At 35.7% G+C, this 26,648-nt stretch overlaps 2 protein-coding genes across 4 annotated transcripts; one reads left to right on the top strand and one right to left on the bottom strand.

Annotated features, from left to right (window-relative positions):
* Positions 1-223: 223 nt before the first annotated feature.
* LOC6646234 (G protein alpha o subunit) lies at positions 224-26,648 on the bottom strand. Of its 3 annotated transcripts, none has more exons than XM_015177631.3 (8): positions 26,463-26,648; positions 24,975-25,276; positions 16,163-16,347; positions 15,922-16,082; positions 1,282-1,410; positions 1,086-1,215; positions 862-1,015; positions 224-737 (listed from the first exon to the last, which is right to left on the bottom strand). In XM_015177631.3, exons 2-8 carry the CDS (start codon positions 25,090-25,092, stop codon positions 550-552), a joined length of 1,065 nt encoding a protein of 354 aa, XP_015033117.1. In that variant the 5' UTR covers positions 25,093-25,276; positions 26,463-26,648; the 3' UTR covers positions 224-549. The 3 variants fall into 3 exon arrangements, with proteins under 3 accessions (XP_015033117.1, XP_046866279.1, XP_002068864.1); XM_047010323.1 differs by having other exon boundaries at positions 26,610-26,626; XM_002068828.4 differs by lacking the exons at positions 24,975-25,276; positions 26,463-26,648 and adding an exon at positions 19,101-19,294.
* Positions 4,624-15,284, top strand: LOC6646235 (probable cytochrome P450 49a1). Its single transcript, XM_002068829.4, has 14 exons — positions 4,624-4,645; positions 9,178-9,470; positions 9,546-9,670; positions 9,731-9,896; positions 13,418-13,498; positions 13,578-13,694; positions 13,759-13,835; positions 13,906-14,101; positions 14,167-14,341; positions 14,396-14,565; positions 14,628-14,706; positions 14,764-14,878; positions 14,941-15,059; positions 15,129-15,284. The coding sequence occupies exons 2-14, from the start codon at positions 9,199-9,201 to the stop codon at positions 15,240-15,242; spliced, it is 1,806 nt and encodes a 601-aa protein (XP_002068865.3). The 5' UTR covers positions 4,624-4,645; positions 9,178-9,198; the 3' UTR covers positions 15,243-15,284.

Genomic DNA, 26,648 nt, shown 5'->3' with positions numbered 1-26,648 from the left:
TATCGTTAGCTCATTTCCAACTCGATTCATCATTTTAGTTATAGGTTTTAGTTTCATTTTCATTGTTTTTTTTTTTTTTTTGTTAAACAAATTAAAGTTCTTTGGGCTTTTTGCTTAGATGATGTCCTCCTGCTTTCTGTTTGTCTGCTATGTAAGTATGTTGGTTCATTCATTTCATTCATTCATTCAATCAATTACATTTCATCTCATCTCTCTCTCTCTCTTTTTGTCATCATTGAATTGAATCATTGTTATATATTGTTTGGTTTTTCTTATTTTTTTTTTGTTTTTCTTCATTTTTTTTTTTGATCATTGCCTGGTGGGTTTTAGTTGTGCTCCCGCGCGTCGCTGCTCCTCAAGCGGCTGCTGCTGCTGCTGCTTATCCTGTTCCTTCTCCTGCTCCTCCTCTTGCTTGGTTTTTATTCTTTTAATACCGTTACGGTAATGCTTTCCTTCTTTCCATCTCGTTGGTAGCTCTTCACCTCTTCTTTTGAATTTGTTTGTTGTTGTTCTTTTGTAGGTTTATCTTTTATTATAATTACTCCTGGTTTAGTATAGACCACATCCACGTAGATTATTTGCTATAATGACATCGGTAACAGCATCGAAAACAAACTGAATATTATTGGTATCCGTGGCACACGTCATGTGGCAGTAAATTTCTTTCGAGGTTGATTTGTTTTTCGCTTCAAATTGAGCTTGAATATAGGCAGCTGCCTCGCCATATTCCTGACCACCTACAGAAATAGGGAAATAAAAATCATGTGAGCATAAGCTAAATATAATACAAAAGATGCTCTCTTCGATAGATTGGAGCTTAATTGCCTTTATATTCACTCTTTATCTTTAGTTTTAACGCACCTGTGTATTCGGGAAAGCATATAGTCAATGGGCTTTTGCGTATTTTCTCTTCAAACAAATCCTTTTTGTTTAAGAATAGAATGATCGAGGTATCCGTAAACCATTTGTTATTGCAAATCGAATCAAACAGCTTCAATGACTCTTGCATGCGGTTCTAAGATGATAATGATGAAAAGTTTAGTTATTGCCTTTTATATAGTCAATATTTTCACGAAAATACTTACCGTAGTTTCATCTTCATGCAAAACTTGATCATATTCCGACATGGCCACACAAAATATAATCGCTGTGACATCCTCAAAGCAATGTATCCACTTCTTACGTTCTGAGCGCTGACCGCCAACATCAAATAGTCTAAGTTTATATAGAGGTGAAATTAGTTAGTTATTCTTATATTAGTTACTATTATTTTGAGCTTACTTGAAGTTGAGATTTTTGAAGGAGAAGTGTACTTCCACAATGCCAGTGGTCTTGACGCGAGTACGTAGAATATCCTGTTCAGTTGGCTGATAATCCTTGGCGCCTAATCTATCCAAGTCGTCGAGGAAACTGTAAGGAAAGTAGCAACAATGAATTTAATTGCATTCACTTGACATACCAGGCCAGACCATTAGACAAATATAGACATATAAAAGTTAGTTTACTTAGGAACCCTAGTTTCTCCCTATCTCACCCTCACTTTCACCTCTCTTTTTCCTCTTTCCTTAGAATTCTTGCTCTTAAGCAAACAATTTTCGTAGGAGTCAGGCAGGCAAAGCCGTTGGCAAACAGTTAAAAATATATACAAACAGGACATGGCTCAAATAAATGGACATGGCGACTATAGTCAAGTCTGGCTAAGATGGCTAGTCTAGTCAAAGTGTTGCATCACACAACACGGTAAGAGATTTTGCCTTTCTATCTCTTGTAACCTATCAATTTGTCGGCTAATATTGGGTTACCGATTCGATTTCATCACACGAGTGTGTGTTTTTAGTTGTTAATTAGTTTGATTTTGGTTGCTCAACTCGAACATATGAAAGGGCTTGAACTGCAATTCTCCTCCTCCGCCCCCCCACGCCAACGACAACGTCAACTGCTCAACTCCAAGTAGGTCGAGCTTGGTCGACAATTTGTCTGAGTTGTGGGTTGGCTCTAATTAACCTTAGACACGCAACTTGGACATATTGTATGTTTATATATATTTCGCGAAACATCCAAAAGGCGATGGAAGGTAGAAAAAAAAGGGCGGCTAACTAAAAAAATAAAACTCAGATTCATTTGTTGCTCTCTCAGGTGGCAAGTTGAAGAGTCATAAATAACTCTAAACCCCAAACAGAAACCAAACTTTACAATGAAAACGTTTTTTTTGTCTTTTTGGAATCTTTTTGTTTACCAGCAATTACTTGGGCTGATTTTTGTCTTCGGCTTGGGCAACTGGTTAGGTTGGTTTTTGCCTTAATTACGCACATTGCTCAACTTAAAGCGGTGGCGTCGCCAAAAAAAAAAAACAAAAAAGACAGACAACATCAACAAGAAATTTATTGTAACCGCCCCATCGATCATAATGGGTTAACCAAGAAAAAACCATAAAACAATCTGGCAACTCTCTAAGGAAATTGTTAAGTCACGCTCACTAGGTTGGTGGCTTGTGGCATAACTCCAAAAAAAGAGATCTACTCGAACATTGTAAGTCCATTGAGACGGAAAAGCAAATGCAATAATCTCTAAATATTAATAACAATTTATATGCCAAATGCTAATTAAAAGACCACAAAATATATATTATATAGTCGCGATGAGATGAGATGAGATTCGGAAACATTTCACAATTGAAAGTCAAGCTAAATGCAATCTTATAGTTAGCACTTTTTTGTTTTCTTTTATCTAATACCCTAACTAAATGAAAGGGTATTACTTTTGGACCAAAAACTAAAACCGATCTAGGTCTGCAATTGGTTTATATTTGTATTTAATAATAATTATAAGCACGAGCATCTAAACTTTACGGCTGAATTTATCTCTCTCTGTCTGGGTAATGGACTATTTCTAGCTTAAATCATTTTAGAATCTGGCAAACTAAAAAGTTCTCTACTAAATGTGCATTTTTTGTGTTTTTAAGTACATGTTTCCAGTGAACTTATGTTTTGAGTCTTACAATTTATGGTATTTAATCTGAGTGACATAGAACTAAGTGAAAATAACAAGCAAATTGTTTTCAACTTAAAAGAATCTCACAAACTTAAGAGTTTTTAAATTAAGAACCGCTTTTGCAGAGTTTGTTTTCGGCATTCTTATATAGTTTCTGATAACTATCCTAACTAACAAATCCGATCCTCAATCATATAGCACCTAACTATCTGCTGTATTCCTGGACCCTAGATCTTGATCTATTGGTGAATGAAACACTCATATCTGTTATAAATACTGATTCGGTCCAAATCTTATAATACGATTTGTTCAGGATGCTATCTAAATAAGTTTAGACACAAGAACGTCTCTTCTCTTTATAAACTTTAAGTAGCTTTTGAAAAATTTTCCAAATATTGAACTAAAAGTAACATTTACATATTGATTCTTGTTCTCAGTTAGTATTCCAACTCTCAACGTTTAATTTAAAATACAAACTTCTGTACTTAATACATACAAGGTCTCCATACACACTACAAACATATAAAGCGTATCAGTAATTCGTTATGATTCCACCTTTTATCCTTATATATGTATATTTCACTTTTCACATGTCCATCATAAACGATTTTTGTCTCATCTGACACGGAAAATTTGTTTGTGTTAACGGCAAATGTGAGGCAATGTCTGTATCTATCCCCATCTGAAGTTATCTAAATGTGCGATCTTCTCACTTTAAAATGCAAAAAAATGTGCCAAAAATAAAAAAGTATTAAGTAATTATTCTAAGCATCCATGGCTGACTGACCTCGACTCATCAACAACAACACTGTGAATCGAGAGTCTTTGTATTCTGTTGAAGAGCATTTCAATTAAAGTTATTTCAATTTCTTGCTAGTTAGTTGCCTAGTTGGGGTTGTTTGGTTGGTTCGTTGGTTACCTCATTTTCCCCACGATTAGTGTCAATCAAATGGAAATTATGATAACTTTTGCTTTTCTCGCATACAAAAACACTTTCAATTTCATATCAAAAAACGTCTGAGAGAGCTGACACAATTAGCAAAGATATCTTAAATAGCAAAACCAACAACAACCAACTGAGGCGGAGGCAGAGACAGCGGGCAGCGGGCAGCATTGAAGCGGCACGTAGCCTAAACACAGGTGAGATGCTTGAATGGCCTGGCAGGGCGAGGGGGCAGCTACAGAGGTAGTGGCACGACATAGGGGAAGACGCGTATAAGTAGACTAAGAAGCCGGCTGATCGTGTTTAGTACGTTGCGGTTGGTCTATGAGGTAGCAGCTCAAACATTTTGCTCGGTTTACACAGCCAAGTTTTGTGCTGTTTTTGTTTTTGGCGCTTGGTTTATTATTGCGTGCGAAATATATATATATATATATATTTAACTGATATATACCTGTTGTATATATGTACATACATATATTTGGTGTGTGTGGAGTGATTCAACAACAATAGAAATCCGAAATGAAACAACATAAAAAGTGGTTTTAATTGCAAAAAGAAAAGCCAGATAAACAAAATAAAAGTTGCAATTAAATAAAAGTGAATTAAAGTGTTTAAAGTGTGCGAAAAAAAACAAAATACATAAAGCAATTCAACTTTAGTTTTCAATATCAACTTTAATAGGAGCTGTTACGGTCGTTGTGTTGTCTTACGGTGAGTTCAATCGCCCATCCTGATATTTATTTTTAGTTTCATTTTAAACTAGTTGCATTTAGTTGGCCAAAGATGCTGTGGTCACTGCTATTGGCATGTGAAAGGCAAATTTGTATAATCAATTTATGTGTTGGTCATTATTATTTTTTCGAAAATCAATGCCACACCCCTTAATAATAATAATAATAATCGTAAATTTTTGCAATATCTATCTTGGTATATCTATATAAAAGACAGCAAACAAACAACAGAAAAATATGAAATAACCAAAGATGATTTATGGATAAAAAGTGTGACATAATCGCGAAAATTAGTTGAACATTTGAGGGCCTAAAAGGGATTTCATTACGAATTTTCACTTAAAAGGGATAGAGGAAAATTGAATTCAGACAAAAACACTTTTAGGATTTATTTTGGAAAGGAATTTGGAAAGTTTTATAAGTTGTTAGCATAGGAAAAATATTTGTCTCTATTTTCGTGGAATTTTTTTTAGCAATTAATTAAGTCTCTTCTTTCCTTTAGAAAAGTTAAATCGGTATGGAAGATTGAAAACCTATGAATAATAGTTAATAGGTATAAAAAAATGTAATTAGAAAGTAATAGAATTAATTTTAAATGGAAATATATTCTAAAGGATTAATTTATTGAATGATATGCAGTTTTTGGAGAATAGAAGTACCCACCAATAAAATGCGATAAGTATAACAGAAGTTAAATAGAAGGTAATAGGAATTATTTTTTAATGGAAATATATTTTAAGATATTTATTACTGAATGATATGCACTTTTTGAAGAAAGATTTTTAGTTAGATTACCAAATAAGGAGCATTAGGTAGCATTAACAATAATTTGGAATCTTTCTAGGATGGTTTGGAAAAAATCAATTACTCAGAGCCTTTATTTAGGATATTGTTAAGCCTTCTTTCTTCTTCTAAGAGCTTTACTCTAATTAAAAATTTACCTAATGAGCCTGGCAAATTGTATGTTCTCAAAATGAAAGACTCTTTTAAGGAATTGACTTAAGTTCGTGGACTAGGATAAGAATACTGTGACTAGAATACTTCATCAGGCTACTTTTAAACCTAGTTAGCATAGAAAAGTTTCAGTAAATCAATCAATCAAAGGTTTTTCTCTTGTCAAAGACATATTCTACATAGTTATATATAGATTTCTATATATACAAATATATGTGTATATGTATATATATAATATAGATTATATTACATATACTTAAAGTCACATTCCTTTTGATTTGATTTTATTTCTTTTCATCCTTGTGTGTGTGTGTGTGTCTTTGTATTTGTGTGTGTGTGTGTGTTTTGTGGGAGCAGCGCGCAGGCTCCTCGCCTTGAGCTTGAGGAGGGCGACTGCTCAAGATTGCTCATACGCCCCGCTAGCCATTTATTTCTTCATTGAACAATTTCATTTTCTGTGTGTTAAAGCTCCTTTTTGGCCCTCTCTCTCTCTTGGTTTGTCATTCTTTCCTTTCATTCCCTTTGGCTTCTGCTTTATATTTATCTTGACTTTCGACTCGACTTTTGTGCGCCTGCTCCGTTTTTTTTTCGGTCTTGTTCTTTTTCTTTGTGCGTGTGCGTCTGCATGTGTGTGTGTGTATGTGTGTGTTAATATAATTTAAATGCCTACCGAAAAAAAATTTTTTTTGATGAAATTTCTACCCATATACAGCAAAGATTTTTCTCTTCTTCTTCTCCTTTATGTGTGTGGTGTGTGTGTGTGTGTGTGTGTATTGTGTAAGGACACAAAAAGCACTTGGCTTATCCTTGCCCTTGCCTACACCGCAACTGAAGCGACCTTGCAGCACTTAAACTATAAATGTATATGCATGATTGTGTGCGAGTGTGTGCGAATGTGTGTGTGTGTAAGTGTGTGGTTTATCGCGAGTTGGTTATAATGAACTTGAATGATAATCCTAGCGACAAAAAAAGAAACACATACACGAAAATGAAACGAGAATGTCAAGCAGCTCTCTTGGCGTTGACTTTTATGGCCATTGTTAAAATGGAAAGAACACTTGTCCAACCGCCATCCTTAACCAACTACCACACCACCTACCAACCCACCCAACCACTCGTTCCTCTTATCAATTTTGTCTTGCCTTCTCTGTATTTAAAAGTACGTATATCTCTATCGTTCAACGCTTTTGCTTTTTCTCAAGCTAAGCGAACATACTTAAAGTTAACTCTAAAAGGAAGGAAGGAATAAATATCACTAAATATTTAGTATTTACCTTTTTCCGTTACTAATTCAAACTAATAGGTGCATAAAACTTTAATGTTGTGTACACGTTTATAACTTTGTTAGACAGAGCTCTTTATATGTAAGCAATTATCCTTATCCAAGCATTTGTTTTGCTTTAATGAATTTTCTGTCTTTCGTGACTTTTAATTACAAATGGCATGATTTTGGCATTGGCCAAGGAAAAAGGCCTCTAACTTACATTACACATGGGCCCCAAAAGAATATAAAGAGTATAATGTTTTGCTGAAAGAACAAAGCTAGTCACTCGTCAATTAAAAGTGATGGTCATTATTTATTGCCTTTAAAAAAAAAACTATAACTTATCGACCTTGTAAACATAATTATGTGCTTCGTTTCTGTAGATGATATTTCGAAGGACTCATCATAAAAAGGAGCTTGACGTTGATGTGTCAGATAAGGCCCGCCCATTGCGAAGATTCTTTTAAAAGAAATCACCTTGGAGAGTCTATTTTGAGCGTTCTTGTTAATTAAAAAATGATTATTTTCATATTTGATTAAAAGAAGAACATTAAAATGGCTCTTTCATGTGCTCACAATGTAATTTAATATAAAGTGAAAGGTTTATAATCAATAGACATCATGGCTAGAGTACAATCTTCAACCTACGTGGGAGTAATTTCTAATTACAAAATAAGCTCATTTATGAGTGTTTGAATCAGAAGGGTAATTCAAAAAAGATTAGAATATAATTATATATAATTGAGAATTCTTTCAAAAGATATTTAAATACATATTATACAATATACAATAAGATAAGCCTCTTTTAAACCTCTAAATATTACAATTCAGTACTAAGCCACTAATCTTAAGGTAGCTGCTAGTTATTTAGCTAGTTTTAGTCATTGATAAAGGTTTTTGCTGCATATTCCCTTCATATTAACATGTCAATTATCATACTTAATTTATGCCTTTAGTCTAACAGTCATTCAAATGTCACAGATGGAAAACATGTATGCCTGATTACTGTCCTTTTACTTAGTTATTAGCTCTAATCAAACTTGTAAATAGTTGACATTAAAGCACTAATTGAATTGTTTTGTTCCTTTGTTGAGCACTTAAGGAATACAACTGTTAGATATACATATATGAAATCAATGCAAGAGCACAAGTGTGTTATTTTAAGACCAATTGGTTTCTAAATGAGATATTTAAATTACACTTTTTTCAGTTTTTAATACAGTTTATCCTTTTTTATGTGTATTAAGTTTCAGATGACGTTCACACAGATCAGACTTTTCTTTTCAAAGAATTCAGTTAAAAACTCCATAAAAAGTTTCCGGATTTCTTTTAATTTTCAGAGATTACCATGAGATAAAGTCAATTTGCTTTTAAAGTTTGTTAAACAGATCTTTAAGTTAATCTCCCACGTTAAATTTAGTAGCCTCAAATTGATTTCCTTAACAAATTTTACTACTTTATAACCAAAGAGTTAAAGCAATTTACAAAATAAATATACAAAACGCTTGCTTACAAAACTAAAAAGTATTATTTCCGAGGCAAATACTTGGCAAAGAGATTTCACTTTAATAGAAGGCAAATTATATCTAAGTCTTGGCCGCAAACACACACATGCCTACTTGCACACACACACACAACCTCAATGGCAAATCAAATGCAATAAGTCTTCGCATAATTTTTATTCAGTTTTCCGCACAAATTTCACGCTTGAGGGGAGAGAAGCAAAACCAAAGTCGACTTTGAGTTCGTTACGACTTGATTTTGGGTTTGTCTGCTGCTGCTGCTGCATCACTTACTGAGTAAAATGACAGCAGCCAAACTAACCAGAGCTACTTGACTTGAACAAATAAACCATAACTAAAGTCTTATTTGACTAAGCAACCGAGCAAGCCACTTTCCTTCACCTCAGCAGCCATACTTCAGTTTCCGTCCCCCCTTGAGAGGCCTCTAGGCATTGCTAATTGTGAATTGTTTGTTTTATCGTTCAACTTGCTTGAACTAACTAACTGCTGGGCCTAATAAATATCAACATGAGATAATGTTGAGAGATGAACAATGTGAATAGTTATGACATATTTGTTTTACCATTCAACACCTTTCAATGCTTATTGTTATTTGTCTCGCTCTAGTGTGAAAAAAATATTAGAAACAAATAGAATTCTCATCACCTTTTCATAAAACATAAGGACTTTGTCAACTGTCAACAGCAATTTTTATTTAAGGAAACAATTTATATCAACAAATACAAAGTGAACTGTGTCTGATTGGAATTTATTTTCCCCCTTAACTTTCAGAACAATCCTCTGAGAGCCAAGATGACCAGTTTTAGTAGAACCTCTGCCACATTGGCTCTGACGACAACGATGATGATGAGACGTTCAACATATTCAGCAACCTCAACAATTTTACCCAATGCTACTCCCCATGGCTTGGGCGTGGCAACGGAAATTGAAAAATCAATTGCAATGCAACGACATCAGCGACAGGAGCAGGAACAGCAGCAGCAGCAGCAACAGGAAAAGCATCAACGGCAGCAGCACCAACAGCAGCAGCAGCAGCAAAGCGTAAAGAAATCTTCCACCCCCAGGTGAATTAATTCATTTTTTCCCCCTTGATGGAAGGCAACTAACCCACTCCCACTCTCTATTTCTGCCACTCTCAGGACATCAACGGCAACAGCAATGGCAACCGCAAATGTTTCGAGTGCAGTGCGTCCATATTCTGAGGTGCCAGGACCATATCCTCTACCCTTGATAGGCAATTCCTGGCGTTTTGCACCCATAATTGGTAAGCTTTTTCATTTTGGTCTCTTTCTTCTCTCCTCTTCTCATGGTATTTTCCCTTTAGGTACCTACAAGATTAGCGATTTGGATAAAGTGATGCATGAGCTGCATGTGAATTATGGCAAAATGGCCAAAGTTGGCGGTCTAATTGGTCATCCAGATTTACTGTTTGTCTTTGATGGCGATGAGATACGTAATATCTTCAAAAAAGAAGAGACCATGCCACACAGGTGAGAGAACATAAGAACTGGTGGTGCATTTACCCCGGTGCACACTGTATTTAATGGCTGCCACTCACTTATGCATTCGTGCATAACCCGGATACACGTCCACATGAAGCTCCCTCCCACTTCGTTTCACAACCTTTCACACACCATGTTGTTCTCTATGCAATGCCTAATTATTTATTTATGACCAAGAGCCCCAAGCATATGGCATTTAATTTTTAATTAAATTATTGCTGCTGATAGACAGGCCATGGTAGGAATGAATGAATGAATGAACGAACAAACGAACGAACGATTGTTCGAAAGTTCTTGCCATTATGAAAAACAGCAACAGAATTGTGAAAGACAGACAAATGATGGGTCTTGTCAGTTACATTTCATTATAGAGTCCTTTTTTACTGTTGGTCATGGGTTATTTTAAATCATTTTGTTTACAAACTGACATTAGTTGGGCAAAATATTATTCCAAAAACATCTGCTTGTTGTTGTTTGATTTCCCAAAAGATAGCTATGCAGTTGAAGTCTTTAAATGCATTCTGATGGAATTTTTGTTGTTTATTGTATTAAGAGTCTTAGTTTTGCATTTAAATAATTAATTCTTCAAGTTAAGCTAACAAGTGTTTGTGAACAATAAAGGATAAAAATTACTGAATAAGATATACAGAAGATGTCTTTCTTGTCTTGTCAATTTTGTAGCATTTCTAGAAGTTTTCAAATATTTAATTCACAAAAAAAACCCAGGAAATTTTCATACAATGATTATTAATAGGATATTCTAACAAGGGTGTTCGAAATCCATAGCTGTCAGGACCTAGGAATCAGTCTATACTTTTCCTTAAACATTGTTACATATGTACATACATATATTGTTAGGAGTAAAGTAAATAATTAAATGAAACTGAATTCATTTACAAAACGCTTAAACGTAACTTCCAAACTGTTGAAAGATTCATTAAAAGATTGTCCAAAAGATACAAAATGACGAATGAATGGACAGATAGAGATAAAACACCTCAAAAAACATAATAAAAAACTAAATAATTCGCGAGTAGAGGGCAAACGTGTTTCTATTAACTAAAATTTAGGAGTTAAGCGAGTTATTTAGATAACATGTGAAATTCGACTAAGTGAAATCAAATTTACACAAACTATTCTATTAAGATCTTTGGAAATAAGTTTCTTATCTACCCAAATTCTAATAATCATTCAGTAGGCAGGCCATAAGCAATTTTTTTTAAAGGTATCTTATGTTTCGAGTGATAAATTACTTTCAGGTGATTGCGCCTGGAGATTATTTCAGTTAATGTTTAGTTTATTGGGTGGAGACCAAATGGAAGATCAAGTAAGACGTCTAAAGTGTTAACTGTTGTCTTAGTGTTGTTGTTTTTTTTATTTCGCATAAACAAATCTGGTTTTTCGTTAAATTGATTACTGTTATTGACTCAAAAATTACAACTTTTAAAGTTATCATTTTGTTTATTATAGCAATTATGAAATTTAGCAAGAAAACAACAGTTGTATTCAGAAAAAATCAATTGCTTCGGCGATTTAGGTTTGAAAAATACAATTTTGTAACATTTCTAGAAGTTTTCAAATATTTAATTCCTAAAAAATCACAAAGGCTTTGCATATACACAAATTTTCTATTATGTTCAATATAAAATTTTTGAAAGAAATGTTGAAAAATGTGTCTGAACTTATGACTTGACTCAATAACTAACACAGTGACTACTATTAAGGTACTAGTTAAATTTGTCTTTTCAACCCAAACAAACTTACTTAAGCTCTATTACACACTTTCATTTAGTTAAAATCTCACATTTTAGTTAGTGTCACGCGGCGGCGCGTTTTAAGTTTAAACGTTTAAACGACTAAGCAAAACACTTTTGTGTGTGTCTAATTTAATTTGCATCAATTTTGAGTGTGGATCACACACTTCGCTTTGTGTGTGTGTGTGTGTTTCTGAAGCAAACTAATTGAATTGCATCTAAGCTCTTTGCCGGGTTTAGTTTATGACAGAAATGCAGCAAATAAATTTATCTCTGGCCTTAGCTTTCGGCTGACTTTGTGCATATCAAATAAGATGACATGACCAAAAAAAAAAAAAAATGGACGTAGACAGAGAGAAAACCGGCCTAAAAGACATCACATCACATACTTGACCCCCTGTTGCCGTTGGTGGGGTGGGGGGGAATTCGTGTTAGATATTTGAGATATTTTCTCACACAGAGACATTTCTTATGGTTTGTCTTCATTTATGGCTTTTTGCGACATAAAAAAAATTTTGCTCACGCCCATGAAATTGTTTACAAACAACAAAATTGAACAATAAAAGAAGAAAAGAAAAAAAAACTCTTCTTCATCAATTGGTCAGTTTCTCAGTTAGCTGAATCGCACACGTTGGGCTATTCCATTGATCAATCTCTCAATGGTCTTTAATGTTGTCTAAATATCCATCTATTATCTAAACTTTTTTTCCAAATGATGTGATGACTTGCTGAATTTATTTGCCAAATGCCTCTATGTCAGTCTTTCTGTTTGTCTGTCTATCTCTTTGGTATATTTGGTTCAGGGCCGTGTGTGGAGAGAAAGAAACAGAAGGTGGGCGCAAAATGTTTAAATAAAAGAAAGCTTATCTCGTTATGAATATATGTATGTACATATGCTTATATGTGTGACCGATCTTGGAGTGTTGACTTTCAGCCTATTCCATAACAATGCAAAATTGTGAATTTTGTTTCAAGTTTTTTTTTTTGTTTGTTGTCTAGGCCTATAAATATATGAACCTTTTTTTTTTTTTTGGGTATTTATGACTTTAATTTAATTTGCAAAGTGAAAGCCAGCTGCTCTCTCTCTCTCTCTCTCTATCTTTATCTCTGACAATTTTCTACTGACAATTGAGCTTTAAATTCCCATCAATCATACTCATTACTTTGTTTTACCCCTAACAAAACGAGTTGGTTCTGTTTACTGACCGTTTTGGTATTAGAAAAGTGAAAAATTTAACCTACAGTACTTTTGTAGTGTGAGTTTGGCTTATTCAGTTTAGTATTAGAAGATTTTAAGGATACTAAAACTAGTTTAGATTAGTAAAACTGAAACACATTTGTAGAAAACTCTTTCTTGATCAACACTGTTGAAAGTGATTTCCTGCCTAACACTGCAACTAAGTGCTACCCATAAGTTGTATTTGATGGGCTCCACTTTGCCAAAAACGCTTTTGCATTGCCAAGAGAATTCTATGTATTTTTCTCATTTAATTTAAAGCCTCCTCGTAAATTGTTGCATAGTTGTAAAAGCAAAAACTTCGTCATATCAGACAACATGTTTTTGGGGGCCCAATTAAATGTCATAAGCTGGTTTTGTTTGATGTATTCGACTGGCGACATTTAGTCTGCACGCAAGGACTTACATATTGTGTGTGTACCTATCTATGTATATACCTACCTACCTCTCTACAAAAAACATATATTCTTTACAAATATCATATTTTTTCTCTGTTATTTTTGTCTCTGTTCAAATAGACCCTCAATGCCTTCACTGCGTCATTATAAGGGCGACCTGAGAGGTGAATTCTTTGGCAATACAGCTGGCCTAATTGGCGTGTAAGTTTGATTGTATAATCTAAGACGATGGAATGGTTGCCAAAAAAACAAAAAAGGTCTTTTTTATTTGTTTTTTTAGACATGGACCCAAATGGGAGGCCTTTCGCCAAGAGGTTCAACACATTTTACTGCAACCGCAGACGGCAAAGAAGTATATTCCACCACTGAATGACATTGCCAGCGAGTTTATGGACCGGTAAGTTGACGTTGTGGGCGTAACAGCTTATATAATCATGAATCATACATATTATATATTGCAGCATTGAGCAAATGCGCGATGAGAATGAACAATTGCCAGCCAACTTTCTGCATGAGCTATACAAATGGGCGCTAGAATGTGAGTAGTGCCAAGAAAATTAAAGTAATTTTCATAATTGTAATTGATTTAACTCGTCTCTTTCTATCAGCTGTTGGCCGTGTGTCTTTGGACACTCGTTTGGGTTGTTTATCGCCCCAGGGCAGCGAAGAGGCCCAACAAATCATTGAGGCCATCAATACCTTCTTCTGGGCTGTTCCCGAACTAGAATTACGTATGCCACTCTGGCGCCTATATCCCACCAAGGCCTATCGCAGTTTTGTCAAGGCCCTCGATCAATTTACAGAGTCAGTTGACAATCTCAATTAATCTTCAAGTCATATTTCATGAAAAGTTTTCTTAAATGTTATAGAATTTGCATGAAAAACATTTCCAAGACCATGGATAAGGCGGAGTTTGATGAATCGCAGGGTTTAGTCAAAAACGATTCAGACATATCGATTGTAGAGCGAATTGTGCGTAAAACCGGAAATCGCAAACTAGCTGCGGTTTTGGCTCTCGATTTGTTCCTAGTGGGCGTTGATACGGTAGGGGAAAATATAATAAATAAATCAGGAATCTTTGCTAACTATCCATTTTAGACTTCAGTGGCTGCTTCATCGACCATTTATCAACTGGCCAAGAATCCCGATAAGCAGCAACGTCTCTTTGATGAGTTGAAACAAATATTTCCCAAAACCGATGCGGAAATCAATCAAAATGTACTCGAACAAATGCCCTACTTGCGTGCTTGTGTTAAGGAAACTTTGAGGTAAACCAAATGCATTCATATTTTAAGTAAAAATATAAATATATATTCTGTGTTTTATATAGAATGCGTCCCGTGGTCATAGCCAATGGCAGAAGTCTTCAATCGGATGCCGTAATCAATGGTTATCATGTACCCAAGGGTGTAAGTTGAAGTTGATACCCTTTTTAGTCAATTGTAAATTAACAAATTTGTTTGCAGACTCATGTGATTTTCCCACACTTGACGGTTTCGAATGATCCTGCCTATTTTCCTGAACCCAAGCGTTTTATGCCCGAAAGATGGCTTAAACAGCAACCGAATGAACAAGCTGCAGGTAAGTCGATTTTTGTTGACTCTAATTTGAACCTACATTGACTTTTGTCTATTTGAGAGCAGGCTGTCCTCATGCTGGTCAAAAGATACATCCCTTTGTCAGTTTACCATTTGGGTTTGGTCGCCGTATGTGCGTGGGTCGACGTTTTGCCGAAATCGAACTACACACATTATTGGCCAAGGTAACACTAATATCTCTCTCTTTCTCTCTGTTGATGCTAATTTATTACAACTTTTATCTATTTTTGCAGATTTTTCGCAAATACAAAGTTTCCTATACTTCCGGAGAGTTTGTTTATCGTGTCAACTCGACGTATATACCGCAGTCGCCTTTGAATTTCAAATTAACTATGCGAGAGGAGTGAATATTATGGGTGCTTTTGGTCAAACATGGCGTATAAGTGATATTTTTAGTTGTTTTTTAATTAAGCAAAAGCAGACACACTCACGCAACACACACACACACACACACACACTGTTTATTTATTAATGTATCTGAGTGTGTGTTTGTGTGTTGTCTGCGTGTCTGGGAACAAAACAATTTACTGTACATATTTAGCTACTTAGTTACCTTTTTTATGTGAAAGTCATATATACACTCAGAATGTACTATGGGCAAAAAAACTAAGGTTTCTTGGCAATTATTACGATTCCCTTGCAGAAAGCCAAAGTCATAACAATCACAAAAAAACCTAATTTTCACCCATAGTACTTGGTATAAATAAAATAACAGCCTGCCTAAAAGTATGCTCTACTTTTTTTCTCACTTTCTCATTAATCAAACCAAAAAAAAAAGGGGCTAGATAAAAGTTTTTCCATATGATTTATGATTAATTGAAGCGATAAATATGCAAGGGCAACTGAAACTAACTCGTAAAATGAATCGGCAATTTCTTAATCACGATTCCCCAATTATAAACGCAATCAAATAACAAAATTATGAAAATTAGCACAAAACTTCCACTAACTTTAACCTGCCCTAAGAAAAGGGATTTTGCCTAGATTTGTTCATAATTTTATAGATATTTAATGCTCGGTACTTACTATTTAGCGGAATCATTCAGTTGATATTCGTTGCTGCGCGAGAAGCACTCCTGGACGCCGGCATCTTGCCAAAGTCGTTTCATGGCAGCCAATAGTTCCTCTGAGAAGGGTTCAGTATCGTGCATACGCTGACAAACATCAAAGACCATTTTTGCATCACTCTACAATCAATAAAAGAAATTGAAAAATATCGAAAACGAATTTAGTATTAAATTTATTTATCAGATAGTTGATTTCTTACCTCTCGCTCGTTATTGCTATACTGAATACTAAGATTTGGCATGGCTCGCAATATGGCAACTAATGATTGTATTGTGTTGCTGTAGACAACCGGTCGATATTGTTTGAAATCCTCCGCAGTGAAGCCGCTCTCGTGAATGATTTTCATTTGTTTGACTATTGTGCTTTTGCCCGATTCACCGGCACCTAAAAAAAAAATGAGAGAGAAAAAAACAAATTGCAAAGTGTAAGTAAGAAATCAAGATTATAAGTATTACATACATATGTATGTATATAGTATAAAAATGTAAATGCCTTTGGCAAAGATGCTAAACAGACTTGCGCCTGATTATGTGCACTGACGCAAAACGCAAAGAGCGTAAAGTTAGAGGCGGGAGATGGGGCGGGGAGAGGGATGAAGAAATCAAGGGGTAAAAGGGCCATACAAATATTTATATATACACACATAGTTTTTCTTTTCAGTAGTGGTAAATGTCTATGCTTTGTATTCGACAAGTAGAGCTTAATGGCCTTTAACACACACACACACACACATACATTCACCCGCAGCCGCTCACACACACACATCACAATTATCATCATTATCAGGTCCGGTTTATATGCCCCCAGAGTGTGTCCCTAAACACGCTTTTCTTATAGTCCTCAAATGTAAAGTTTAAGAAACTTTTTAGAAATGCAAGCATACTTTAAGGAGTCTTTTATGCTGCAATCTCTTCAGTGTGGTGAGAGAAACTGTCTAATCTGTTCCCAAATGCCACATTCACGTAGTCAAATCCGCTCCTGCTTATTATGAGCACTGCATCTTTGCTTGGACTGCACTTCACGGGCCTCAGGGCGAGTAAGAAATAGTGAAAGAACAAAGGATTAATTGTTGGCTCTTGCGTTTTGTCATCAGCTTTATCCGTCCCCCACAGTTTTGGTCAGATTTATGCTTTTTCCTTGGTTTTCCATCATTGCTGCAACTTGTTAAGGCAACTTTGAAATCAATTTGCAAATAATTAAGATAATCTCAGTTTATGGTCTGTGTTTTTGTTCTCCCAAGAAATAGGCGAAAGAAATTGCATAACCAAACCATTAAATAGTTTTCATGTAAATGAATTTGTTAATGTTAATAAGGGGTGAATCATACAAATTTAAGAATCTAAAGTTTTTTCCAGTTTATCCTAACATTTTCCTTAGCATTACTCCTTGAACTGTTTCTATTTTTCTTAAAACATATTTGTTGGCCATATTTACAAGTTATTCAAGAAGCAATTAGACACTTCTAATAGTCTCTAATCCTTCTGCAGTCATATAATATATGGAGCAAAGTAAAATAATAAATTTGGTTGGAGTTCTTTATATGTTAAGAGAGAAAGAGAGAGAGAGAGTTACAAAGTTTCCGAAGTAAAACAATATCTAAATATAAGCTTCATAGTTTTCCCCCCGCTCTTTTTCATCAATTAACAAATACACAAATTTATATGATTCTGTTTAAGTAGAGTTCAATGTGCCCTTAACACTTGTGATTTGGGATGCCTCAAACCCAAAAAAAATGAGAGAGAAAAAAGGTGAAATGAAAACTTCACCCGAAAAACATACTCATATCTGGGAAGTAAATTTTTCTTGATTTTTCCTTTGCAATTGGAAATTAATGTTTTGTTTGTCTATAGAATTGAAGGTAAGTGCTTAAGAATTTAATGTTTTTGTGAATTGATTGGAGGGAGATATAACCCCAAGAGAGGTGAAAAGAGAAACAGAGCAAAAAGAGAGGGAGTGGGAGACGGAGAGACACACACAATTGGCTTCCTCTCAGTGATTATTATTATGAATTCCTCCCTCGACTTTTCAAACGGAAAAACTTTTCTTAAATAAACAATTCCAGTGTGAAAAATCAGAAAAAAAACAACAAAAAATTTACATTTTATACGAAACACGCAAATCGGACAGCAACACACAGAAATATAGAAAAAGAGAGAGAGCGAGATGAATGAGAGGTGAAGAGACTGGAGGAAATTAAATGAAATACACAAAAAAAATGTAAACACAAAAGCCAAAATGGCTTTAAGATCGAGGAGGGATGGGGTTGGTGGGGGGTGAAAGGCATCCGTGTGTTCTGTATTCATCGGCGGGGGTCTATGCAGAGCAACTCATGTGCTGAAAAATCTTTTGTAAGTAAAATTGCAGCAAAAATTAAGAATCTTTCAAACAAAATATATGGAATGAAAATATTACTCATACGACCCCAAAAACCAGCAAAATGGAAATCAAAACTGAAACCAAAAACAAAAAAAAACAATCCACACATAATTATTAAAGGAATTTCTGTTCTGTGTGTATTTGAATTCAATGCAGAACCATGGAATTTGCATAAATAATTACATTTTTTCCCCCAAAATGAAGTGAAATTGCTGTAAACTGGTAGAGTAACTCATCGGCACTCGATTCTAGACAAATCATTTGCATCTCAGTAATTTATATAGACGTTTTCTTTCTGTTTTCCTCATATAATATCTCTATATTTATTTTGAAAAGAAAAGAACTTTGCCCAAAGCACTGCAAGTGATTCAAATTCTTTGGAAAAAAAACCTTGGAAGCTTCAAAATGTAAACAACTTGGTTGAAAAGTATTGAAAATTGAACTACTTCTGGCATATGCATTGCATTAACTTGAATTCGCCATTGGGCCGTGGGCAGTAGACATGAGGATAGAATAGGATATATATACAAACGATCAAATGTAATTTACATTAATCAACATCGTTTTGTTTTTTCCCACCTCCCACAATTGACCTTGAACTTTCGGCACTTTCTGAAGCGATTTTTAAATTGTATATATAAGCAAATAATCATGGCATGATTATTAAATTTATGGCAACACTAAAAACACCCAAAGGGGGGCAGAAGAGGAAGAAGAAGAAGACATCACTGTTGTTTTTCACGGCTTATTCACACACTCACCCAGTAGCAAAAGTTTAATGTCCTTTGCCGCCTGTATGCCATCTTCTTTAAGATTACGTTCAATTAGACGACTCCTAGCGGCTGCTGCTCGCTCCTCGGCAGACTGTGCGCAGCCCATGGTGCGTATTGCCTCGACGCAAAACGTTTTGAAGGTCGTTGAATATCGGCCAATTGAATGGCCGAAAACAGAGCCAGCGAAGAAAAACCAAAAAAAAAAAAACGTCTCTCAAAGAACTTAAGCGAAACCAAAAAAAAGTGAAAGAAATACTACTAACAAAATGAAAGTAGTTTTCTTTTTCCCACTTATTTTTATGGCAATTCCTTTGTTTTTGTTGTTTTTCGTTTGCGTGGAAGTTTTTTTATATAACAGTTATTGTTTTCGGTTTTTTTTTCCTTTGAATATCCTGCGCAATTTGTTTACTTGTCCAAAAAAAAAAACAAAATCGCACGGGATTTTTGGCGACGGCGGCAACGGTAAACGGCGAAGCACGATGGCGACGAAGGATGCTGCTGCTGCTGCTGGCGATTTTAGCAACGAGTCCTCACCTAACGGTAAATTTCAACTGTAAATTCTTTTGTAAACTTTGCACAGAAGTGACCAACAACAACAACAATATGAACAAAAACCAAACTTCACTCGCTTGCCAAAACTTTCAAGAGAGCGAAGAGAGAGCGAGCTTTCGCGGCAAAGAGAGCTTTGCGTAAACTCCTGCGAGTTATGAAAAAGGTCTAAAAAGTTATAATAGAACTACCAAATATGATATACTTGATTGTAATCACGGAAAATGTACATTTTCCTGATACGGAAAAAAAAGAGAAAAACAGGCAAATCGTATGCTAGGAAAACACGCAGAAAAATCAATGGGAAAAATCCAAAAGCCTTTTAATATTTTCTTTAATTGTTTTGCACGGGAATATTGACAGCAGTTTCTGCACTTTCTGCATGATTATTGCACATTATATACAATTAAGACTTTGCTATCCTTTTGCCACCCACCCCGCCCCCGCTCTCTGTCACTCTCCTCTACGCCCACGCGCACTCTTTGCCATCGAATTGTCTTACAAGTGGCCATAAACAAGCCTAAAAACCGAGCGAGCGAGCGAGTGAGTGGGAAATCAAGTGAGTAAATGACTGAGCAAGTGAGTGTGAGAGAGAGGGACAGCTAAAATGGGCTTATGCTGACGCAAAGCAGCTAGCAAAAAAAAAAAAAAAACAGGAGGCAATTGTTTCATTTTTTCCTTTTGGTTTTTTCTCCTCCCCCTCTCACAATTTTTCATAGAATTGTACGTTTTTATTGTTGTTGCTGTTGTTGTTGTTTGCAGCACGCAAAAGCATGATTCATGCTAATTTTTTTTCCACACAAAATTTTGCTATTCATTTTTATTCATTTTTTGTCGAGAAATTATCTTAAGAAATTTTTCAAGATTTTTTGGTATTAGATTAATTCAAAATTTTTTAATGCACGCTGCAGAATATTTTCTACAATTTTTAACACAAGAGAACATTGAGTTCTGTACGTTTTTCTTTTGCACGGGTTTTTTGGTTTTTCTTAGCACTTTTGATCACAACTAACCAATTCCAAACTGACTGACTGACTGACTCGAGGAGAGCGAACGAACCAGCGAGCGAACTGGACAAATGGAGCCGCCCTGAAACGCAATGCGTGGCAAGCTTTTGGGGGCACATTAACAATATACACACACACTGCGAGCAAGCGAGCGAGCGGACGAGTGAGGGAGAGCGAGCAGAGCTTTCATGCAACGCGACTGCGCCGTGCACAAAAGTAACGAGTGACGAGTAACGAGAGAATAACGAATATGTATTAACTAACAAGGACATCTTCTACTCACCGAAAAAGAAAAAACCAAGTGACTGAGTGACGAGTGACACACACACACACAGCCCACGCGAATTTTAAAGGCTACTTAAAGTGGCTTCTCTTTTAGCCTCCCCTCCCCCCAATGCCCATGCCAAACAATTAGTTAAGCCAAAAAGGCTTCACACAACTTTACCACGTTTATGGGCCAAGTTAAAGCGCATTAGCACAATATTATGTCTTTTTTTTAGAGCTAATTGATCCCTCACTAATGCCATTTACTCTGAAATCAATGCCCTCTAGCACTTCTTGCAAGCAACAATTCCATAATCAAAATAGCGCAATAAAAGTACATTATGAAATCGTATCGAATTGAAGTTAATTATGCTAAAAGTCAATTGATTATCGACCATAATGTGTTGATTATGGTCATTTAGTTATTGTTACTAACTACATGGGACTTGGCTTTATACATATATTTAAAAAGCGTGTTGCGAGTTGCCGTGTAGCTTTAATTACAGGACACTTTATTACCTACAAATGCCCTATGGCCATATAAAGGACATCCAAATGCCTGCCTGCCTGCCTGTTGCAGGCTCAAGAGAGTAACGCACCCTGTAAGCCGAGTATTCATTATTCTTGATCTTTTCATTGGATTCAGCTCTTTTTCGTTAAGGTCGTTAACTGAGAAGTTTAATTGAGAGTTAATGGAAAATTTGCGTGTTTAATTTTTAAACCATCGACCCAAATAATATTTGTTACTCTATGGAAATTTCATTTTTCCAAGAACTCATTATTGAAAATCACTTTTCGCAAATGCATAATTTTTACCTTGGTTTACTTTTACCAATAAGAATTTCCTAGAAATGAGATTTTCACGTTATGCACTATAAATTCCAGGAAACTTTAATGAAAAGCTTGTCCAGGAATCTGTTAATTAACCTTTGGCTATTTGCTACATGGCGAGGATGTAATTGTTACTAAGAATTACTAGAAAAGCATTTTAATAGTAGCGTTAGATGATGGCGTGTTAGTCCCCAAAAAAGGGGTAAAAGGGGAAGGGGCAAACGACAGGTTTAATTGAATTATCAGTTTGCATAAACAGAGAAGCAAACCAAACGAGGGGGCTCCCATCATCATCATCATGATGACAATGATGATGCCCTCCTGAACAGAAGGCAAATGAAATTATTGAATGAATTGGGTTAGACCAGACCAGAACACTAGAACTGAACCGAAAACCGAGAGGAAAATAAAAAAAAAAACTCACCGCAAAACGACAGAACGACAAACAAATTGACGGGTTCATTTTTGTGTTGTGTGTGTGTGTTTTTTTTTATCACGCGAACTCATGCAAACTGGAGCACTTGTGCAGTTGATGGAACAATCCATCCATCCAACAAGCCATCGAGGCACAGTCATTCAACCATTTATACATACGTCCGTCCGTCCATTGCCATTTGCCGTTTTTTTTCCCACCCCGTTGACGTGCTGAGGGAGGGACATTGGGGGTCTCCGAGGTCTTTTGGCACTTGGGCGACATTTGACTTGAGTCAATTAAATTCGATTTGTGTTGAACATTTCGTACAAGTTTTATAGTTTATTTAACGGGCTTGTTTATTTGCATTTGCTGATTTGATATTACAATCAGACAACCAAGATGATGGAGTGAGATTGAGACACTTGAAACGAAGAGATATCTAGAGACAGAGGTAGGTAGTAGTTGGGCACGAGAAGTCAATTTAATTGCTTGATTACATTACATACTCCCATATATATCTTCAATTTGAGTTCTTTTGTTCAATTTCGCAGTCACAAGGAAGTTAATGGGACAAGTGGTATATAGTGGTACGTAGTAAACAAAGGGAAAAATTGAGAAAGGAAACTAGCTTTTGAAATTGATCTTACGAATAATAGAGTCTTTAATACAGACTGATAGACTATAATATAGTTAGGAATAGAAGCAAAGGCCAGTTAGTGACAGATTTAGGCGTCAATTCTCGGTGTTGAAACTCGGACATAGATATGGAAATTTTAGCAGTTCTTAGAACAGAAAATGTTGCTCATTTTTGCTAGTTTACCATCCGCATATGTGGAAAATAATTGTATTCTTTAAAAGTAAAAAATACACACAGAAATCGAAATTTCACATGGCCACAAATCGAATTCCCTTACTTTCACTAAACTTATTACTTCTTTGCAGATTTGAAGAAACCATTTTCAATTGGTGTATTTTCTGCACTTAAGTTTATACCCTAATAGAATAATCAACAAATTACTAAGAAAAAAAGGTTTCAATAAATTGCTAGGAAGTCGAGAAAATCACAATAAAAGTACGATGACATTAGGTATCTTAAATTCGCGCAGTGTAGGATGATCCAACATACATACATATATAGACTATCCTTTGCGGACCAATCATTTACGTGGCCATCTGACGTTGCAATCGTATAGTATGGGATCAGTAAGTTTGAATTTCTTATAACTCCCTTTTAAGTCCAGGATTGAGCTGCATCACATGATGCCTTCTTGCAGACCAGGTCAAGAACCACTTGCAAAAATATAATTATCTCTTCTAAGAATAGATGAAAGTCGAAAAACTATAGCAACAACGCTTAAAGTTAAACTTAATGTTAGTCAGAAACAGAAAGTAATTAGCAAAGTGTGGACTATATGACAGATGCTAAAGCACCTCCTAACTGAACTCCTTAAGCTTAAGATAAGTAACTAACTGAGTAAGCACATACATACATACATTAGATATTATTGAGGAGGTTCCTATCAAAATGGCATCTTGTCGGTAGGAGTATCTCTTCGAAGTCCTCCTTTTCATGATAGATGCTTGTATGGTTGTAGGAACAGTATTAAAAATATTAAGTTACTTTAAGAAAGTTATATTTTCATTAAAAGTTACATATATATGTTTTAAAAGTTTATCTAACTAGTTGCAATGCTAGTTCTAAATCCAAGCTAAATATATAAAACTAGAAGAAGTTATATGGAATTCGTATAGATTAGCTCAACAAGAGACTAGATAAAACCAAGAAAAACAGAATCTTGAGCTCAAGCTATATCAAGTGAGATATCTATATTCATTCATAGTTTGAATTAGCTACAAAATAATTTCCTCAATAAACTTTGCTTTCAAATTATGTTTCAAGTGTTGTTTGAATTGTTTCTTCGTTTTTTTTGCATTGCTGAACTTCCGCTCTTTCAGTTTTATGCACTTTGGCCGGGCCAAGCGAAAAAAAAAACGAGGAAAAAAGTTGTTGCAAAAGGCCCAACTGAACCGTACACAAGTGAACCACACCCAAGTTGTGTCCTGCATTGTTTGCCTAGTGTTTCCTGTTTCCTGTCTGCCTCCTCCTGTGTTGGAGGTGCATCGACTGTTGCCAATACAATCTATTTGAGAGGGAATAAAAAGGGTTGGGAGGGATGATGTCGGTCGTTGGTTAGTGGCACGTGGTGAAGGTTAAAGCCAACATAAATTCATTTTCCCCTTCAGTTTTCATTTACTTTATTTGGCGCGTGGCTAGGTAAATAGGATTAACTGGCATTTTCAATGTCAATGTGGTTAACCTGAAACTGTCTTTCTGTTGTCGCCCATTTTTATAGCCTGCAACTTGTCCCATCCATCGACAGGTTGAACAGACCCACACACACACACACACACACACACACACACTCGCACACAATTGCTTTAGTCAATGTCAAGTGGCGTCTCTTGCAACCAAAACCAAAAACCGGAGGCTGAGACACACACACACACTTAAGATTCTTCGCTTCATCTTCTAGCCAGATGCTAGGAGGGCCACGAGGTGCAAAACGAGATGCAACTGTTGCTATCTAAATAGACAGAGAGGGACAGCGATAGAGAGTGGGTTGAGGCTTAGGGTTTGACATTGTTTCATTTCATTTGATTTCATTTTCGTTCCAAAAATATAACTCAAGTGGTGAAACTCCATTTCCCATCTGATAACAGACAGGAAATGGAAAACATTTTTGGCATTAGCTAAGGGGTAAAGGAAATAAATGACATCCGTGTTTTTTGACTTACCAAGTAGCAGAAGTTTTATATCCTTGGCCGCTTGAATGCCATCCTCTTTTAGGTTCTTCTCAATTTGTTTGGAACGTTGTATGGCAGCGCGTTCTTCGGCGGAGGTAGTGCAGCCCATTTTTAACGAATGGTATTTTTTGTTTATGTTTATTGTTTAGATTAACACAATTTGTTGGATCTTCGGTTAGTTGGTTGTTGTTTTTCCGAGGTTTTTGTTTTTTTTTTTTTTGTTTTAGCTTAACTTATTTGGGTTTTTTTTAGGGTTATCCGTGTTTTATTTACAATATATTTTTACAGTTAAACTGAAATGCACACAATTTAAAATATTTTAAGTGGTGGATGGATGGATATTAAATGGTGGGTCTTATCTTCTTCCAAAAAGGACAAATTGAGTTCTTTAAATTCTTTCAAGGTAAATATATTTTATGATTTTTATTTGCTTATCAGAAATGTAATAAACTTCCAAATGGAAGAGAGAGATAGCTAACATACAGCCTGCAGGTGTTGAGAATGGACTAATTTTTTGAGTGTCTACTGTGCCTGTCCCCCCTTTGTGCTGTCCAATGGGAGGAGTGCTTACAATTAAGTTGTTGTTGTTATTGTTGTTATCAGCAATGGCTACAAAAACAATAATACTAACAGATAGCCAGACAATTTGCATATGGCCGAAATGAGGAACAAAAAAAAATATCCATCAAATTCATTTTTTGTTGTTCTTTTATCTTATCTTTCGCCTGATGGCGGGGTTTTTTGTGGGTCGGTGGGGTCGTGAGGTCGGTATCGATGGCTATCGATAAATACAGAGAAGGTAATTTATCATGTAAGTGATTTAGGAGCGACCGACAGGAAAAAAAATATAGAAAAGAGGGAAAGGTCCTTTTTAATAAGGACGCGCCTGTATATATAAGGTATTTTTTTTGGGCTTTTTTTTTTGTTATTTGACTGTGTGTATGTGCAGCGTGGGCGTAGGCGCAAAGTAACGGTTGCCGGCAAAGAGAGCAACTGAGTGAGAGTGAAAGAGAGAGAGGGGGAAATGGGGAGCGAGAGAGGGATGTGAGATCTATGTAGAGCAATAGGCACTATGGTGCTATCAATTCAATTATGCAGAAAAATAAAGTAACAAAAACAACAAAAAAAAAAAACATGTTTAATTTAATGCGTTTTTTATGCAAACACAAAGCGTGGGAGCGGCGGTTGCGGCGCCCCACCCCAAAATCCTCATCCTCAGAATCTCATATAGTCCAGGTTCTGGAATAAATTTTCATTTAGTTTACTCTCACTAACACACACACTCGCACAGAAAGCATATACACGCAAGCTCTCATTCACTCTCACTCACACTCACTTACGCACCCATTACGCACTCTCGCGCGCTGCACAATCAACCACCATTACCACCACCCACCCACCCACCTATCCACCACCACCCACAGGGAGGCACTACAATTTTCCTTCGTTTTTCTTCTGCTTTTCAGCGTTTTTTTTTACCACCGCCTAGTTTTCCAGTGCAGCGCCGTATACACACAAGCAGAGCTGAGTTGCCTGCTGCTCTGCTTCTTTCACTCTTCCACAGGCTTTTTTTCTTATTCGGTTTCACACAATTTTTCCGCCAATCACTTTGGATGGAATATTTACCGCTACACTTATAGGCAATTAATTATTATTGCACTTTTT

This window comes from Drosophila willistoni (assembly GCF_018902025.1).
Source record: "Drosophila willistoni isolate 14030-0811.24 chromosome 2L unlocalized genomic scaffold, UCI_dwil_1.1 Seg72.1, whole genome shotgun sequence".
Lineage (NCBI taxonomy): Eukaryota > Metazoa > Arthropoda > Insecta > Diptera > Drosophilidae > Drosophila > Drosophila willistoni.
This window is presented reverse-complemented; position numbering and strand designations above follow the sequence as displayed.